The 19,374-nt window shown below is 44.6% G+C and overlaps 1 protein-coding gene across 2 annotated transcripts in view; it reads right to left on the bottom strand.

The window, feature by feature from the left end:
- hoga1 (4-hydroxy-2-oxoglutarate aldolase 1) overlaps nt 1–18,949 on the bottom strand; it is a 19,595-nt gene extending 646 nt beyond the window's left edge. The window contains exons 1-7 of one of the 2 annotated variants that reach the window (XM_072463712.1): nt 18,826–18,949; nt 18,659–18,792; nt 13,947–14,075; nt 11,909–12,036; nt 10,930–11,064; nt 4,703–4,799; nt 1,032–1,165 (exon numbers count right to left, since the gene is read on the bottom strand). In XM_072463712.1, the coding sequence (XP_072319813.1) occupies nt 1,032–1,165; nt 4,703–4,799; nt 10,930–11,064; nt 11,909–12,036; nt 13,947–14,075; nt 18,659–18,792; nt 18,826–18,878 (810 nt within the window). In that variant the 5' untranslated portion in view covers nt 18,879–18,949. Of the gene's footprint in view, nt 1–1,031; nt 1,166–4,702; nt 4,800–10,929; nt 11,065–11,908; nt 12,037–13,946; nt 14,076–18,658 lie in introns of both variants that reach the window. The other variant, XM_072463711.1, reaches the window with a different exon arrangement.
- Nucleotides 18,950–19,374: the final 425 nt, after the last annotated feature.

Raw genomic sequence — 19,374 nt, forward strand, 5'->3', positions numbered from 1 at the left:
AGGATTTTCAATTTCATTATCCCTTAGTAATTGTTTGCAGAAATTCCACAACAATTTGGCGTCACAAACAGGATCCTTCGTCCGGCTGTCAGTCTTCCATGGGCCGTGTGACGCAGCGTTTGGCCAGCCTCGTTCCTCGACTATTGAGACGTGAGAGCTGCCTCACAGGGCCTGGGACGACAACATCGGCGCTAGGACTCAAAACGGGGCGAGTTGTCTTTTTCCATTGTGTCGATAGAAAGGGTTTTTGCAATTTCTTTTGTCCAGACGGAAATTAACAAACAAAAAAAAAGAAAAAATACGGGGGCTATCCTAAGTTTCTAGATTTTAATTTATAAAAAAAAAAAAATAAAAAAAAAAAGAAACACATTACAATTGGAAATACAGACCAAATATTTGGTTTGGATCCGTGTTGCACATTGCTGCCGGTGACATGGAGCCTGATGTCTGCACACTCGAGGCTCGTCAGTGAGCAAGAGGCCACTGCAAAGACCTTGTGCATGAGCGCGCTACAGCCCCGCTGCTACACGTGCGTTCGTTTATCAGCACAACGGCTCGCATCTCGTCTCCGCAGATTTCCGTCTCTTCTGAGCTCAAGCACAGTCTCTCTCTGTCGTCGCTCAGCCATGTTTGTACTTTGCGGCCCGAAGCGTGGAGCTACACTGAAGGAACTCGCTGCTCGCTTTGCTAAACACACATGACATATCAACCACGCATGTGCAGCCTGGGGAACGTGCTGATATCCTGGGAACGAGGCTGCAGGTGTGCACTAGCGCGCAGGGAATGATTGACATGTGGGAGAACTACTCAGCTGTCCACGCCACGAGGATATGAGACTCCGATTGGTCGTAAAAATCCTCAACCTTTAAGACATTGAGACAAGATGCCTCCTCTATTCATGGGAAACACTGGGTTATTGATTATTTCACATGATTTACAAACTTTTTTAACGTTACCAAAGCTAAAGTGTACAAAAGCACTTTAAAAAGCCTAAAGCCAGTGTAATATTTAACCGTCCCGGAGCGACTCACGGCTGCGTTGGGTTCGATGAGTCTCTGCTGCAGCGCTCGGGCCTCGTCCCATCGGCCGCTCACACACAGGCGATGCAGCTCACACACCTGAGGGCCCAGGACGTTAGCCAGAGCACAGACTCCGCCCACTGCACCTGCAACACACACACACACACACAACGCTCACTCTGTGCTCTGATTGGAGAAGAGAGCCAAAACAGCAAATGTAAACCTAAAGCACTTACATCATGCTGATAAAGGGTGGGACAAGAAGTAAATCTACAAGATCTTTTGGCTTTAAAAATGTTTTATACAGTTTAAAGTCTGAATTCAGCTTCAGACCACATGCTTTTACAGACTGAAGTTTGCGTGGACCTCGATTAAAAAGCCCCAAACTGATCGCTGACAATTAGAGACAATTGAATCACAATCTCAATTAAAATTTGATCAGTTGCTCAGCCCAAACAAGATCATATCATGTAAAAAGTACTATTACAATTGTTCGTAAAATCAATGTCAAAATGTTTACTTTTGAGGATGAGTTCTAGTGTGGATTTCCTGGTCTGGATAAACATTGAACAAAGTAATAGTAGCAGACATAAAATCTAAACTAAAAATAAATAAATGTGTAAATGATTTGTTGAAGTGTGTCAAAGTCTCAGAAAATGACACATCCAAACAGATCAATCTTTATGTCCACGGCACAGACGACGCTGCAGCACTTTCCATCAAAGCTACCTGTTATGTTTTGATTGACAGCTCATCACCCCGCCCCCTTCAGTGTCGCCGTGGCAGCGATGGCGACTAACGCATACATTTGGACATCAAAATGCATCACTGATCAAGAATGTTGTTTGGCACTATTTTTTACAAATTGAAAAGTTGTTTATTTTCTTGTGACTTTATGTGTGATCTGTTCATCTGTTGTCATACATTTCTTGTGTAATAAGAAATAAGTGTAATAACCAAACCAAACCAAATCATTTCCTGGAAGCGGTTCTGTTTTGATTGACGGACTCTTAATTCTTGCATTGGAAGCCTGTGTAACATCAAAATATTGTATAAAACTCAGTTATTTAGGTATTTCCAAGTTATTTATTCTTGAACTATAACGCAAGAAGATAATTGTGCAAAACTAAGTAGAGAGAAGTGAGTGAGGATAGGGGGCAGGTGAAAACAAGAATTTTCGTAGCACTCGAGCCTCAGTTGGACGATTAGTCAAACACGCATGAATCAATCAAAATACAACTTTGATGAAGAAACGCCATTGTAAAAATGTTAAAACCTCAGTTTAGTCTATTTTAAATAACATGTACCTTAAAGCAGAAGTAACATTTTGACCTATTGGACATCTTTGTAAGTCCCTGTGATTGTTAAATATGTATTTCTTATTATTTTTTTCCGTTGTCCCCTGCTGTCTCTGGGCGGAAAACATTTGCCAACATCGACCCAAAACAACTCTCCTGAGAAACCCTCGCTCTTTTTTATATCTGACAATGTTCACTATGTTTTCGCGTGTGATTCTACTAATTTCAATAATGAAAAAGTAAACAAGCAAAAATGTCAGGTGGTGTGGGGTCTCTTCTCTGACTATGTATTTCCACTATAATTGTCATAGTTCTCCTTTAAGGGGCTGTACCTAATTTGTTTAATGTAATCTAATCAATATGAAGTATAAAAAGTCAAATCTGTTCAGCTTCAGCACAGATATGTCAAAGCAGGTCTTTGGGTCAAAATAAGACCGCTCTGTGTGAAAAGCTCTTACAAACTCATCAGTGCAAACTGTTTAAAATGAACTGATTACATTTTTCACATTTTAAAAGACAGAAAGAATTCGGTCCAGCACCTTTAACAAGAAAAATATCATGAGATATTTCTGCAGAAGGTTAGATTATGATTATGATTTTGTGAAATTCTGTGGCACAAGACTTTATATATCCAATATTTATCTCCAAAATGACATTTTTCAGCGCGTCCAGAGCCTGAATTCAGATTTGAAAACTGCTCTTGGGCTCGCGGAGCGGAGCAGATTTCAACATCAGTCGCTCGTCAGTGTCTTTGGAGCTGGTTTAAGATTCCACTCACACAGAACGCAGAGATGACTCATTAGGTTTGAGCGCCGCGGCCATGAATATTCCCAAAAGTGTTTTCTAATCCAGGGTTAGTGAACGTGAGCCACATGGAAATCAAGACGAGCTGCAACTTCAAAACAGGATTCACTCTCAGAACTCAAGACTATGTGGGCTGCGTCGTCCTCATCAAGTTAAGTCAGTGAAAAGTAAAAGTACTGCAGCCTTGAAGTACCAAAGTAAAAGTACTGCACTCTAGAAGTATCAAAGTAAAAGTAAAATTCAATTATTTTAGTTTCCGTAGTTTAGTTTCTTCCCTAAAAGTTTTGAAGTCCCGACTTGGATCAAACTAAAATACATACCCTGAATAGAACAGGATGTAGAATTATTTATTTATCAGTTCAGTCGCCTTTGTTCTTTATCAAAATCACTACTTTTGACTCAACATCTGTGTGAAATACTTTATACTCTTTTTGCATTTTCAGTCGGGTACTTCAATACTTTTATTTAAATAGATTATTTATGCAATACTTTTACTTCCTCTGCCACTGCAGAGCACATGTTGAAGACAAACTTGTCTGCTGGAGGTTTCACGCCTCATTTAAGTTCTGTAAATAACCTCAGATTGTGGCGAGGCGATCCCAAACAGTAAGATTTAATGTTTGAGCAATTACAATAAAATCATAATGTTCATCTAATAAATGTAACATACGTAAGTCTAAAGGACACATATTACACATTATTTGTATTGCTCTTACCTTTACTTTGGCATCTCATGTTTTAGAACAGCGGTGCCATAACCTTTTCTCCACAGTGGGATCAAATGAACATGTTATTGTGCGCAGAAGGCCAAAACTAATTTGATGTCAAATTAACATTTTTTGTTTTATCGGGGAATAGACCAGTTTGTTTTCCTTTGAAACAGTCTTTTCAGTACAAAACCTTTTCAGCCCCTGGAGGGCCAAGTTTGGCCTGCAGGCCCCACTTTGGGCACCTCTGTTTTAGAACTTTAAATACTGTACAGAATGAAAAGCACACATGACTTTCATTCAGTCAGGCGTTCCCTCATCAGGATTTGTATTAGCGATGATTTATGGACTTTAAAACAGCACAGGAGTCGTCCAGATCTCTACCAAATCTGGGAGATTTTAAACTGAGTGATTTTGAGGCTCAGAGGGAGAGGACCTGGTAAACAGATGAATGAAACAAGCGTGAAAGAAGCTAAACACATCTTTAGCTGTGTTTTTGATGAGGAAACATGGATAACATGCTCAAAAAGTATATTTTGCATGATACGTGTCCTTTAATGCGATACTCTGGAATATTCCAAGCAAAGCAAAATCATAGTGCCCCTTAACTAGCTTCAAAAGTCAGTCAAGTTTGTTAAAAAGATTAAATTACACTTTAAAGTCACGTCTGTAGACTAATCCACCCATTGGCCTTCGTGTTGTAAATGTAAATTCCAGTTCATCCTCGGTTTACTCTCGTTTGTCATTTGCATGAACTCAAAGCCACTGCATCTGCTGTATTTTGTTTTACACGAGCATTGACCCGACACTTGTGCGACTTCTGCCCCTTTCCTGCTGCGACCAAATAAAACATACACAACTTTGATTGTCTTACCAACACAATACGCCGCCATGAGGAACCCGGCGGATCCCGCGAGAACCTGAAACTTCTGCGTGGACGTCTTGTGAACGATCAACCCCATTCTTGTGATCTAAAAACAGACACGAGAAGAATCAGACGTTTCCCCCTCTCCTCTGTCAAGTTTTCCTTCTTTTAATCCCTCGGGGGACACTTAGCAATGTAAACAAATCGCTCAAAACGCGTAGTTTTTCCTCCATTTTGAAAGTAGAAAAGACTCAAATCCCAAGTGGACTTCAAACGACTCTCGGGGGTAGACTCATGAATAATTGATGTTGTTTTACGGTGCCTTTTTAAGCCGCTTTTGTCAACGTGCGACGCCAAATACAAATCAGAAATGTTGAAAGATGTAGGGAAGAAGGAGGGAGGGAAAAAGAGAGGAGAACGCCAGGGAGAAAGCTTTTATTTTTAGCTGTAGCCTGTCCGTCATATGTCAGAATGGGCGTCGTTTTCATCGCGCGCTATGACTGTAATTGATTGGAGAGTGGTAGCTGGATATTTAGACACGACTCCCTGCTGGAAAGGAATGGCACAGCGGGGTCTGAAAAGCCACACGGCCCTGCAGGTGAGTGAGAATTACAGATAATTTGAGGGAGGATATAGAACGAGACGGAGAGACGCCGAAGATTGATCGCAATCGAAATCGCAAAGGCAGCGATTATCCGAGTGATCGTCCGCAAAACAACACGATATCCTGCTTCCAGGGCTCTTGTCATGTGGAAAACCTGCTCATGCTGTAGTTTAGACGTATTCTGGCTGCGAGGATTAATCGGCGAATCGTGACAAGTCGACTGTACATAGTATTTGTAATCGTATTTTGATACAACTGTTTTCAGGATTCTAAAAACAGACACAGCAGCCTTATTATATCAAAATGTCACAAAATAATGGACCATTTCTAATCCAAACGCCTTCAGTCGCCACATTTTAACCTTTATTTAGTTGATCATTTATTGATAAAGTCTCACTGAGGCCATCACAAAAAAATGGATGACACAAACTGCACCAACAATAAAGGACTGGACCGAAATCATACTGGACGTACGGAAAATGGGAAAAATCACTTGGAAATGGACAAATTCGACATAAACTGGACGAAATGGGACGAAATGGGACAAAATGGGACTCACATTATGGGTCAGGTGCTCGAACCTTGTATCTTATTTTCATTTGGATGCATTATTCTAAAAACGGTCATCTCAAACAATACACACTTTGTATTTTCTCTGGTTCCGCGCACTTTCTTATCTTTATTTTTCTTTTTATTTATTTTTCTCTTTTTCTTTCTTTCTTTTTATTTTTTCTCTCTCCTTCTTTCTCGCTTTTTTCCATTTTTGACTATGTTACTGGACTGTATCTTTATTTACACACAAGTATTGATTGGTCTGTGTTTATTCTTTCATTTAAAAAAATAATAACAATAAAAATAAAAAATAAAAAGTCTCACTGTACAATTGTTTGACTAGTCGACGACTCAGAAGAATAATCACTGATTAATTGGCATTCGTAAATGTAGAGAATTCATTTCCCTCTCGAGGAATCAAAGTTTAACTCAAGGTTACTAAGTTTAAGGTTAAACTAGGGCTCTACGTGTAGTTTAGTCCTGTACCAACATGTCCCAGGGTTGTCAAAAGTAAAGAAAATCTGATTCAAAATGAGACAAAACATCACTAAAAGCACATGAACAGCACTTTGACTGCAACAATAAAATGACAATCATACATCAACATCAACAATCATACCATTAATAACATAAAACATGTACGTAATCCGTATTCATGCGCAATTACTGTCACACTCACAAGCAATTAAGGCCGTATTCATGTGCATTTAACTGATGTAAATAAGAGTGTTTAGTTTTGTTTACTTACTTACCATTAGTATTAGTATTATTTAGTCTTATGCTAGCTATTTTTACTTTACTTTACTTTATTATTTTATTATCATTTTATTTTTATCTTTTTATTTTATTTGTTTATTTATCTTTCTTTTCTTTTTTTCCCTCCATTCCCTATTAAGATATGAGAGGAGTTTTGTTAATACGTTTTTTGTTTTGTTCATATCCTAACCCTATCAAGTGTTTTTTTCAAACTTCCTATAAGTTATCTGTCCTTTTCCTCTGTATCTACTGCGTTGTAACACCAACATTTCCCCATGTGTGGACAATAAAGGAATATCTTATCTTATCTTGTATCCCAGGGTTGTCAAAAGTAAAGAAAACCTGATTCAAAATGAGACAAAACATCACTAAAAGCACATGAACAGCACTTTACCAGCAACGATAAAATGACCAAACGTCTAAATGTGGTCCAACGACATAAAACATGTACATAATCCAAACGATATCAAATCCTGACCTTATTTTGCTTCGACTCTAGACTCTTAAACTAATTTGATTCCTTTGGCATTAACACAGTCGGTCTCCATCGCTCTAAATTTACCCTGCCGCTTGTCATTTTAATCATTCTTTTTTGCGATAAAAAGATCACCTTGTGGGGAGAGGTCGTTAGTGGGCGTTTTAATTACTTTGCCGAGATAATTGTTTGGATATAGAGAGTTGAAGGAGCACATCTGGAATGAAACTGAAGGGGGGGGGGGGAAGCAGCGTGGGCAGAAACCACCGCAGAAGACAAACACGACCGTCCTTTGGGGAATCCAGACTAAATATATTAATAACGCCAAGACGGATTTCACTTAAAGAAGCGAGCGGATGAAAACGTTGAGCGCACTGACAGGAGCAATCGCTGTGGATGTGGGCTAATAATTATGAATAACTCTGAATATACCACATGACGCTGACAGTAATTGTACTACAGCGATACTATTGAAGCGGCAAAAGGACTAATCCATTCTTCATTTGTTACATTCATTTGCCGTGAGTGTTTTTTTTTAGTGCGTGTGTGAAATAGAAGGAATAATCATTTTGTTCATCGATTGCTCTAGTTTATTCTTTTGCTGATACGTTTGAAGAATCTAACGGAGGATATTTACTGGTTTTGCTTGTTTCTTGTGTCGTTGGTGTGATTTTTGCGTCGTTGTTAACCTTCTTCTCTCAGAAACAGAAACTAAAATGAAAAAAATATATACGTATTATTTTTCTGGCAAGATTTTTGGGTTTTCCAACATGTCCCTGAATAGGATAATGAAACTGGACACAGGTAAAAAACTGCAGCTTGAGGACATTTTGATTAAACTTTAAACACTAAATAGTTTTTTCCATATTAAACACTAAAAGTTTGTGTTTTCTGTCTCATTTTGATAAGTCATAAAACCTCTTCTCTCACATTATCGCACAGAATTTGAAAGCCTCATGTACAACAGCTTCACGTCATTTTTCACCATTTTATCCAGATCACATCATTTTAAGAGTCAATATCAGAAAATGTTTGTGTGTGCAGTGTTTTATAATAAAGAGTATTTCTCACAAACATCTCCAGAGACATTTTTGATGACATTAGAAGGTGGAAAGTGAAACTTGAGCAGATTTAATCTCTTTAAAAACACACTTGGACCAGGTGAGCGTCGCTGATGTTTTAAAATGGTTTGTTATTTACAGCTTCATTTAATAACCACGCATCTAGTCACATGGAGCAGGAGCCTTTATGGGATTATTACATCATCATCGTTTAAAATTCTTATTATGATTATTATTATGAATGTTGATGTTGTAGGACTGTCTTGGTTGACACGTCTCTGCAACATCGCGTGGCGTTCGGGGACCGTGCCTCTGGACTAGCAGACCGGGGAGGGGGTCCCTCTGTTCAAGAAGGGGAGGGTGTGTTCCAACTACAGAGGGATCACACTCCTCAGCCTCCCAGGTAAGGTCTATTCCAAGGTACTGGAGAGGAGAATCCGACCGATAGTGGAACCTCGGATTCAGGAGGAGCAGAGTGGTTTTCGTCCCGGTCGTGGAACACTGGACCAGCTCTGTACCCTCCATCGGGTGCTCGAGGGTTCATGGGAGTTTGCCCAACCAGTCCACATGTGCTTTGTGGATCTGGAGAAGGCTTTCGACCATGTCCCTCGGGGTGTCCTTTGGGGGGTGCTCTGGGAGTACGGGGTCCGGGGCCCTTTGCTCAGGGCTGTCCGGTCCCTGTATGACCGGAGCAGGAGCTGTGTTCGCATTGCCGGCAGTAAGTCAGACCTGTTCCCAGTGCATGTTGGACTCCGCCAGGGCTGCCCTTTGTCACCGGTTCTGTTCATAGTTTTTATGGACAGAATTTCTAGGCGCAGTCAGGGGTCGGAGGGTGTCCGGTTTGGGGACCACAGGATCTCATCTCTGCTGTTTGCAGACGATGTTGTCCTGATGGCTCCATCAAACCCGGACCTGCAACATGCACTGGGACGGTTTGCAGCCGAGTGTGAAGCGGCTGGGATGAGAATCAGCACCTCCAAATCCGAGGCCATGGTTCTCGACCGGAAAAAGGTGGCCCTTGCCCTCTCCAGGTGGGTGGGGTGTCCTTGCCCCAAGTGGAGGAGTTCAAGTATCTCGGGGTCTTGTTCACGAGTGAGGGAAGGATGGAGCGTGAGATCGACAAGTGGATCGGTGCAGCGGCTGCAGTGATGCAGTCGCTGCATCGGACTGTTGTGGTGAAGAGGGAGCTGAGTCGAAAGGCAAAGCTCTCTATTTACCGGTCGGTCTACATTCCTACCCTCACCTATGGTCATGAGCTTTGGGTAGTGACCGAAAGAACAAGATCGCGGATACAAGTGTGTGGGTCTGTGTGGATCTGTGAGGGTCTGTGAGGGTCTGTGAGGGTCTGTGAGGGTCTGTGAGGGTCTGTGTGGGTCTGTGTGGGTCTGTGAGGGTCTGTGAGGGTCTGTGTGCGTCTGTGAGGGTCTGTAGGGTCTGTGTGGATCTGTGAGGGTCTGTGTGCGTCTGTGAGGGTCTGTGAGGGTCTGTGTGGGTCTGTGAGGGTCTGTGTGGGTCTGTGAGGGTCTGTGAGGGTCTGTGTGGGTCTGTGAGGGTCTGTGAGGGTCTGTGTGGGTCTGTGAGGGTATGTGTGGGTCTGTGAGGGTCTGTGAGGGTCTGTGTAGGTCTGTGAGGGTCTGTGTGGGTCTGTGAGGGTCTGTGAGGGTCTGTGTAGGTCTGTGAGGGTCTGTGTCCGACTGTGTGGGTCTGTGTGCAATTTCAGACCCTTCTATATTTGCACAGAATGTAGGAGGGACTGGCTGGTCAGACAAGGTCCGTGTGGGTCCCTCTGGGTCCCTGTGCATCCATGTGCGGTCTGTGTGAGTGGGCCGCTGCCAGACGAGTGAGGCGTGGTTGGAGCGCGGGTCCGAGGATGGCGTGGGCGTAGTTCAGGCTCCGAGACTCTGCATACGGAGAAAAGGCCAGAGGCGCAGACAAAAGGCCAGAACGGACTGGAAGAAAGTTGTGAAAACTGCCCCATAGATTAACAAAATATAATATAATTATAATATAAACTAGATTATATTATTTTCTCTGTTTTATTTTTTTGCTAGTACCACTTTTACTAAACGCATTAAAACATGCGCTTCTACTACAACTGCTACTCTTACTAAGGCCAAATGAGAAATATCAAATACATTTGATTAAATTCAATAAGATTTACCATTATTTAAAAGATAAGTCAAAGTAAGTTCACATAAGTTCACATGGTGCACAGAACAACTGGGAGAATTAATATTTGAGAGAAAACTGAAGATAAACGTTGCAACATGTAACTTTGCCCATCACTTGCTTGTTTCCATGGAGATGTTAATGCCTTGCCTGGAATGCTCCCCATGTGGCTATAAACTTCTCTCCAAGCAGACAAGTAGTGGATAAATGGGAGGTCATTTCGGGGTTAAACTTGGTTCAGCGGTTTTTCAAACTGGTTCACTTTGTATCGGGCAGATCTCTATAACCCTCAACTCATAACCTGCGTCCAGAGTATTTGTCTTCAAGTTACAGAGGTATAGATATAAAGAGATATAAAGCTTAATCTGAACACTTTAGTGCAAAGAAGCACTACATACGACGGGCTAGAAGAAAAACATGGCAGTGGATATCTAACAATTATTTCTATTGATTATATTTTGTCCTTATTGTCCTTTTATTATGCAGAGAAGTGCACAGTATAGACAGAGTTTATAGTCATTTCCAATCACATATTTGCAGTAGTTCATCACTATCATTCTGACATATTGTATGGTCCATAAAGGGTTTGTAATTTGCACCGTGTGCATTTGTGGCTTACGTCTCCTCCGCTGTCCTTCAGTCCCACAATGTTTGGGTGCTGTGCCAGTGTGACCACGGCCTCCAGGGGGAGCTCCAGTCCAGTGTTGGCCGGGACACTGTACAGGACCACGGGCACTGGGCTCTGGTCTGCTACCTACAACAACACACAAGGACCAACTGTTTTATAAGTCCTGTCGTACAAAAGCACACACTGAAAAAGGAAATTGCCTCTCAAAATAGGCTTCTTGTTATATTTTATGTTTTAGCACGGAAATAATTCAAACGACTTTGATTTGACTATCAAAGTGGGCTGCATAAACATGTTTACCATCATAGTACTGAAGTAGAAACAGGTCATCTACATTTGTATAGTGTAGTACTAATGAATACTAGAACTAGTTGATTGATGGGAAATGTACCCGTTTCATTTATAGTTTACATCTATGTATGTAATATAACATTACAGACCTAAAGAATCTTCTACTGAAAGTGTTTTTCAGACTTCCTATAAGTGATCTGTTCTTCTGTATCTACCTCTGTATCTACCTGCTTTGCACCAATGAAATTTCCCCATGTGGGACAATAAAGGAATATCTTATCTTATCTTAATTTAATTTAATTTAATTTAATGCGAAAATATTGTGTGTATTTCTCATATACCGATAATTTTCAAATATTGAATAAAGTAAGATAAATGCAGGTTAGAGGTGGGCAAAATATCAAAAGTTAGATTTGTGAATGCTGTTTTGAAGATATGCAAATTTATTTTGAATATCAAGTTTATCGTTTGCAATAAAATAAATCTAAAAAAAGAGCAGATTTTAGAATAATGTAGTGTTAAAAACATAAAGTAGATTTTCTTTCTAAAAGAAAAAAAGAGTCAAATAAAAATACGTTGTTTCAGATCAGTATTGTGGTAATAATACTAATTATTACCATAGTAATAATAATCTACATATTTGATCTACATATTGTAGGGGCCCGTGATAAGGTCTGACCTGGGTGAAGTGGTGGACAAGCGCGGCGTTGTCCATTTTTCCTTTGTAAAAACAGGGCGTTACCACCAGGACGCAGTCTGCTCCAGCAGACGCCATCTTCTGTGTCAGCTGCACCGTGGCCCTGGTCGCTGCAGACACAAGGCCACAGTCACACACGCAGACGCAGACACACACGCAGTCACACACGCAGACACAGACGCAGACGCAGACACACACACACACACACACACAGTCACAGACACACACGCAGTCACACACGCAGTCACACACGCAGACACAGACGCAGACACAGACGCAGACACACACACACGCAGTCACACACGCAGACACAGACGCAGACGCAGACACACACACACGCAGTCACACACACAGACACAGACGCAGACACAGACGCAGACACACACACACGCAGCCACACACGCAGACACACACACACGCAGTCACACACACAGACACACACGCAGCCACACACGCAGACACACACAGACGCAGACACAGACGCAGACACACACACACGCAGTCACACACACAGACGCAGACGCAGACACACACGCAGTCACAGACACACACGCAGTCACACACGCAGTCACACACGCAGTCACACACGCAGACACAGACGCAGACACACACACACGCAGTCACACACGCAGACACAGACGCAGACACACACACACGCAGTCACAGACACACACGCAGTCACAGACACACACGCAGTCACACACGCAGACACAGACGCAGACACACACACACGCAGTCACAGACACACACGCAATCACACACGCAGACACACACGCAGTCACACACGCAGACACAGACGCAGACACACACACACGCAGTCACACACGCAGACACAGACGCAGACACACACACACGCAGTCACAGACACACACGCAGTCACAGACACACACGCAATCACACACGCAGACACAGACGCAGACACACACACACACACGCAGTCACAGACACACACGCAATCACACACGCAGACACAGACGCTGACACACACACACACACGCAGTCACAGACACACACGCAATCACACACGCAGACACAGACGCTGACACACACACACACACGCAGTCACAGACACACACGCAGTCACAGACACACACGCAATCACACACGCAGACACAGACGCTGACGCAGTCACAGACGCAGTCACAGACACACACGCAGTCACACACGCAGACACAGACGCAATCACACACGCAGACGCAGTCACACACACAGACGCAGTCACAGACACACACGCAGTCACAGACACACACGCAGATCACAGGGCCACAGTCACACACGCAGGCGTAGACACAGTCACACACGCAGACACACACACAGACGCAGACACACACGCAGTCACAGACACAGTCACAGACACACACGCAGACGCAGTCACAGACGCAGTCACAGACGCAGTCACACGCAGATGCAGACGCAGTCAGACACATACGCAGTCACAGACGCAGTCACACGCAGACACACACGCAGATGCAGACGCAGTCACAGACGCAGTCACACGCAGACACAGACACAAACTCAGTCACAGACGCAGACACAGACACACACGCAGACGCAAACACAAGGCCTCAGTCACACACACAGATCACAAGGCCAAAGTCACACACGCAGATCACAAGGCCACAGTCACACACGCAGACACACACGTAGATCACAGTCATTATTAAAATAGTTATCAAAGCTATATTTTTGGACTTGCGTTTTTGGACTTTACATTTGACAGACTTTGGACTGTACAGTATGTGCCTTAATTTTCTTTGGTGGTCTTTTGCTGCATTTTTCTGTCTGGAAATGTTCTGCATTTCTTTTTTTCTGTTATTTATATTAAAGAAAATACAAAAATAATACAAAAAAAATAAAATAAAGGAAACACTGGTATGACACACAACAGGACAGTGCTTAAGGTTTGCCTTTTACGTGGTTTTACTTCTAGCGTTGATATGGTGCGAGTAGAGTGTGTCATGTTGTGTTTGTGAATGTGTACAGTACAGTACAGGTTTTAGACCACGAGCGCAGGACTCACACTCGCAGCCAGAACCCGCCATCAGCAGCTTGTTTTTGGGCAGGTTCAGTCGCACGACCCGCACCACCTCCACTCGCTCCTCATCCGATAGGTACGGATACTCGCCGTTACTGCCCTGCACCACCAGACCTGACCAACACACAGGAAAACACCACAACGAGCTTTAGAGCGCCGCAACATATCCACATTTAGATCATATGGTCAAGGCTGTTTTGAATATATGCACGATTTTAATATTAAGTATAGAGTTTATAGTAAAAATGCTGCAAAATGAGCTGATTAAAAGTAAAAATAGACTGCACTTTTGTTAAAGTTAACTTTACAAACATTTCACATTTGACTGATAATTCAACCTCAAATAATACGTTTAAAGGCGTTTTAACACATTCATAATATTGTTATCAGGAAATTAAAAAACTGAGATGTACATTTTTGTCAATATTGCCCAGACCTAGTTTATAGTAATAATAGCAACAAAAAACGCTACAAAATGAGAAGATTAAAATAAAATTTAAAAAAGATATGTTAACCGCACAGTTCTGGAAAACAAAAGGTTTAACTATCAAGGACAGGACTAACAACTAATAATATCTGAACTGCAAAAAACTTTGAAAAAAACTTTGGACTTAGAATGGAAATGGATACATGTGGAAGACTTTGGACTGGATTATTATTATTATTATTATTGTATATCTTCATTTAAAAAGGGACAGTGCATAGTAATGAACATACAATAAACATGTGTCAGAATTAGCCCATTGGCTACTTTCTGTTGTATCTGGCAAGTCAGGACAAGAAACAACATAAAACATTCACACACAAACTATAGGGGACAATTATTTTGGACATGTGCCTTCATTTTATTTTGATGCTTTGTCCTGTTTTGTGATGTTTATTATTCATTTACATCTGTAAATGAATAATAAATAAATGTCTGTACTTTTTATTATTCACAGACATTTCACTTTTGTCTGATAATAAAACCTCAACTAATACATTTAAAGACGTGTTTTAACACATTTCAGTTGGACTGACATAATGTTGTCTGAATACTGTAGATACACATTTTGAGATATTAATTTTGTTAATATTATCCAGCCCTACTTATCATTCATATGTAATCCACCAGGTAAAACGAATCATTGGTACCACTTTAAATATTGAACTTGTCTTTTGTCTTTTTTTGTCATTGGTTTTGTTTTAATTAGAAATAACAACCACAAACAAAACAAGTGTAGCTTCATCATGGTATGAATCATCTTGATAAAGACAGGAAATATATAGCTTGGCTTATTAGTTTAATTTACCTAATATCAAGTTAATATGTCCATATTCAAATACATGCTGCTGTGGTGATTTTGAGATATCCAGCCATCCATCCATCTTCTGCCGCTTTATCCGGGGCCGGGTCGCGGGGGCAGCAGTCTGAGCAGGGACTCCCAGACTTCCTTCTCCCCAGACACTTCCTCTAACTCCTCCGGGGGGATCCCGAGGCGTTCCCAGGCCAGCCGAGAGACATAGTCTCTCCAGCGTGTCCTGGGTCTTCCCCGGGGCCTCTTCCCGGTGGGACATGCCTGAAACACCTCCCGAGGGAGGCGCCCAGGAGGCATCCGGAACAGATGCCGGAGCCACCTCAGCTGGCTCCTCTCGACGTGGAGGAGCAGCGGCTCTACTCCGAGCTCCCCCCGTGTGGCCGAGCTCCTCACCTTATCCCTAAGGGAGCGCCCAGCCACACGGCGGAGGAAACTCATTTCGACCGCTTGTATCCGCGATCTTGTTCTTTCGGTCACTACCCAAAGCTCATGACCATAGGTGAGGGTAGGAACGTAGACCGACCGGTAAATAGAGAGCTTTGCCTTTCGGCTCAGCTCCCTCTTTACCACAACAGTCCGATGCAGTGACTGCATCACTGCAGCCGCTGCACCGATCCGCCTGTCGATCTCACGCTCCATCCTTCCCTCACTCGTGAAGAAGACCCCGAGATACTTGAACTCCACCACTTGGGGCAAGGACACCCCACCCACCTGGAGAGGGCAAGCCACCTTTTTCCGGTCGAGAACCATGGCCTCGGATTTGGAGGTGCTGATTCTCATCCCAGCCGCTTCACACTCGGCTGCAAACCGTCCCAGTGCATGTTGCAGGTCCGGGTTTGATGGAGCCATCAGGACAACATCGTCTGCAAACAGCAGAGATGAGATCCTGTGGTCCCCAAACCGGACACCCTCCGACCCCTGACTGCGCCTAGAAATTCTGTCCATAAAAATTATGAACAGAACCGGTGACAAAGGGCAGCCCTGGCGGAGTCCGACATGCACTGGGAACAGGTCTGACTTACTGCCGGCAATGCGAACACAGCTCCTGCTCCGGTCATACAGGGACCGGACAGCCCTGAGCAAAGGGCCCCGGACCCCGTACTCCCGGAGCACCCCCCAAAGGACACCCCGAGGGACACGGTCGAAAGCCTTCTCCAGATCCACAAAGCACATGTGGACTGGTTGGGCAAACTCCCATGAGCCCTCGAGCACCCGATGGAGGGTATAGAGCTGGTCCAGTGTTCCACGACCGGGACGAAAACCACTCTGCTCCTCCTGAATCCGAGGTTTGACTATCGGTCGGATTCTCCTCTCCAGTACCTTGGAATAGACCTTACCCGGGAGGCTGAGGAGTGTGATCCCTCTGTAGTTGGAACACACCCTCCGGTCCCCCTTCTTGAACAGAGGGACCACCACCCCGGTCTGCCAGTCCGGAGGCACGGTCCCCGAACGCCACGCGATGTTGCAGAGACGTGTCAACCAAGACAGTCCTACAACATCCAGATACTTTAGGTACTCAGGGCCACCGAGGAGTTTGCGAACAACCTCAGTGACTTCAGCTTGGGTGATGGATGAGCCAGCCTCCGAGTCCCCGGTCTCTACTTCCTCTTCGGAAGACGTGACTGAGGGATTAAGGAGATCCTCAAAGTATTCCTTCCACCGTCCGACGACATCCCCAGTTGAGGTCAGCAGGCCTCCACCCGCACCGTAAACGGTGTTGGTGAGGCACTGCTTCCCCCTCCTGAGGCGCCAGACGGTTTGCCAGAATTTCTTTGGTGCCGACCGATAGTCCTCCTCCATGGCCTCCCCGAACTCCTCCCAGGCCCGGGTTTTTGCCTCTGCGACAGCACGAGCCACGGCTCGCCTGGCCTGCCGATACCCGTCGATGACCTCCGGAGACCTACAAGCCAGAGTGGCCTGATAGGCCTCCTTCTTCAGTCTGACGGCATCCCTTACTTCCGGTGTCCACCACCGGGTTCGGGGGTTGCCGCCACGACAGGCACCGGAGACCTTGCGACCACAGCTCCGAGCAGCCGCATCAACAATGTCCGGCTTCCTCCTCCGCCAGCGGATCCAACTCACCACCAGGTGGTGATCGGTTGACAACTCTGCCCCTCTCTTCACCAGAGTGTCCAAAACACGCGGCCGGAGGTCTGATGACACGACAACAAAGTCGATCATTGACCTCCGGCCTAGGGTGTCCTGGTGCCATGTGCACTGATGGACACCCTTGTGCTTGAACATGGTGTTCGTTATGGACAATCCGTGGCCAGCACAGAAGTCCAATAACTGAACACCGCTCGGGTTCAGATCGGGGAAGCCGTTCTTCCCGATCACCCCTCTCCAGGTGTCACTGTCATTGCCCACGTGGGCGTTGAAGTCCCCCAGTAGAACAACGGAGTCCCCGGTCGGTGCACTGTCCAGTACCCCTCCCAAGGACTCCAAGAAGGCCGGGTACTCTGCACTGCTGTTCGGCCCGTAGGCCGCCACAACAGTGAGAGACCTGTCCCCCACCCGAAGGCGGAGGGACGCGACCCTCTCGTTCACCGGGGTAAACTCCAACACGTGGCGGCTGAGCTGAGGGGCTATCAGCAAGCCCACACCAGCCCGCCGCCTCTCCCCGCGGGAAACACCAGAGAAGTGGAGCGTCCAGCCCCTCTCGAGGAGATGGGTTCCAGAGCCCAAACTGTGCGTGGAGGTGAGGCCGACTATATCTAGTCGGTATCGCTCAACCTCCCGCACAAGCTCAGGCTCTTTCCCCCCCAGCGAGGTGACATTCCATGTCCCCAGAGTTAGTCTCTGTGTCTGGAGATCTGGTCGCCGAGGCCCCTGCCGTCGACTGCCGCCCAGATCTCTCTGCACCGGCCCCTTATGGATCCTCCTGCGGGTGGTGGGCCCACGGGAGGGCGGCCCCACGTCGCTCTTTCGGGCTGTGCCCGGCCGGGCCCCGTGTTTTTGAGATATTAATTTACTAAATTAAAGTTAACTCCCTAACTCTACCCAAGATCAAAGCAAAGTGAACAACTCTGGACACCCACTGCATATGTCTTAATCTCAAATCATTGAAAATCGGGCATAAAGTCATATATTTGAGCAGTTTATTGTTTGTTTTTCATTTCTAAAATGATCTAGATTTCAGTTCAAATATAGGTTAAATTTATTGCCATTATTGTGACTTTTCTTTTTTTCATTGAATAACAATAAACAGCCTAATCTGTGTGCGCAGGTCCTTTGCATGTGATGAGCGTATTTTCCCAGTAGGTGGCGCCAAACCCTGTGAAACGCACGTGTAACTTTGCTCTGACTGAACTGACCCTTCAAGCCGTTTGTGCCGCTGCAAATGTCACTTTTATAAAACGGTGCAAAATGCGTCATTTCTTTTTCTTTTGCGCCTCTGACCTTTGAACGGGATCTGCGCGTACTTCTGCAGGTTCTCCTCCAGCCGGCCGTAGTCCACGTCCTCGCCGGCCGTGAAGGGAGTCGCTATGGGCGGATAGATCCCGCTCAGGTCCGGGCCGGAGGCGGCGGAGAGGCTCTGCGCTCGGCCCTGCGCTCGGCCGCTCCACGGTGCGGCTCGGCTCAGGGCGCGCACGGCTCTCCAGACCCGGGGACGGTGCATGGCGAGGCGGACACGGGCTGCACAGAGGCCCCGCTGTGTCGCTGTGTCTGTGGGAGCGCGGCAGCTGCGTGCGCGGGGTCAACGACTGACGAAATTTAGCTAAATATTCACTACGAGCGCGATATTTTTGGGTCTCAAAGTTCAACTGGAAAACGTTTGGCCCTTTGCGATTTTTGGATGACGCGAAATAGTCTTTTAGGAGGTTTTAAAACTAATGTACAAGCAACACGTGTTCAGGGTCCAAACTCCGCCTACATGTTCAAAAGTGCAAGACTATGACAAATAAACAGCCAAAACTAGGTTAATAAACTTAAAATAAGTTCAACGATAGCCTAAAAAGAATGGTCCCACTGATAATATCCTATAAAAGAACAAATAAATAGGCTAATGAAAGTGATCTACATGCATAAATAAAACATAAAATCAATGTAAATATATTTTTGGATCGCAGGTAAATGTGCAATTACTGTCGTAGTCACATGCAATAATGTCACAT

Source organism: Eucyclogobius newberryi, unplaced genomic scaffold, assembly GCF_026437365.1.
Source record: "Eucyclogobius newberryi isolate DKJ021-1_F unplaced genomic scaffold, fEucNew1.0.hap1 SCAF_4, whole genome shotgun sequence".
NCBI lineage: Eukaryota > Metazoa > Chordata > Actinopteri > Gobiiformes > Gobiidae > Eucyclogobius > Eucyclogobius newberryi.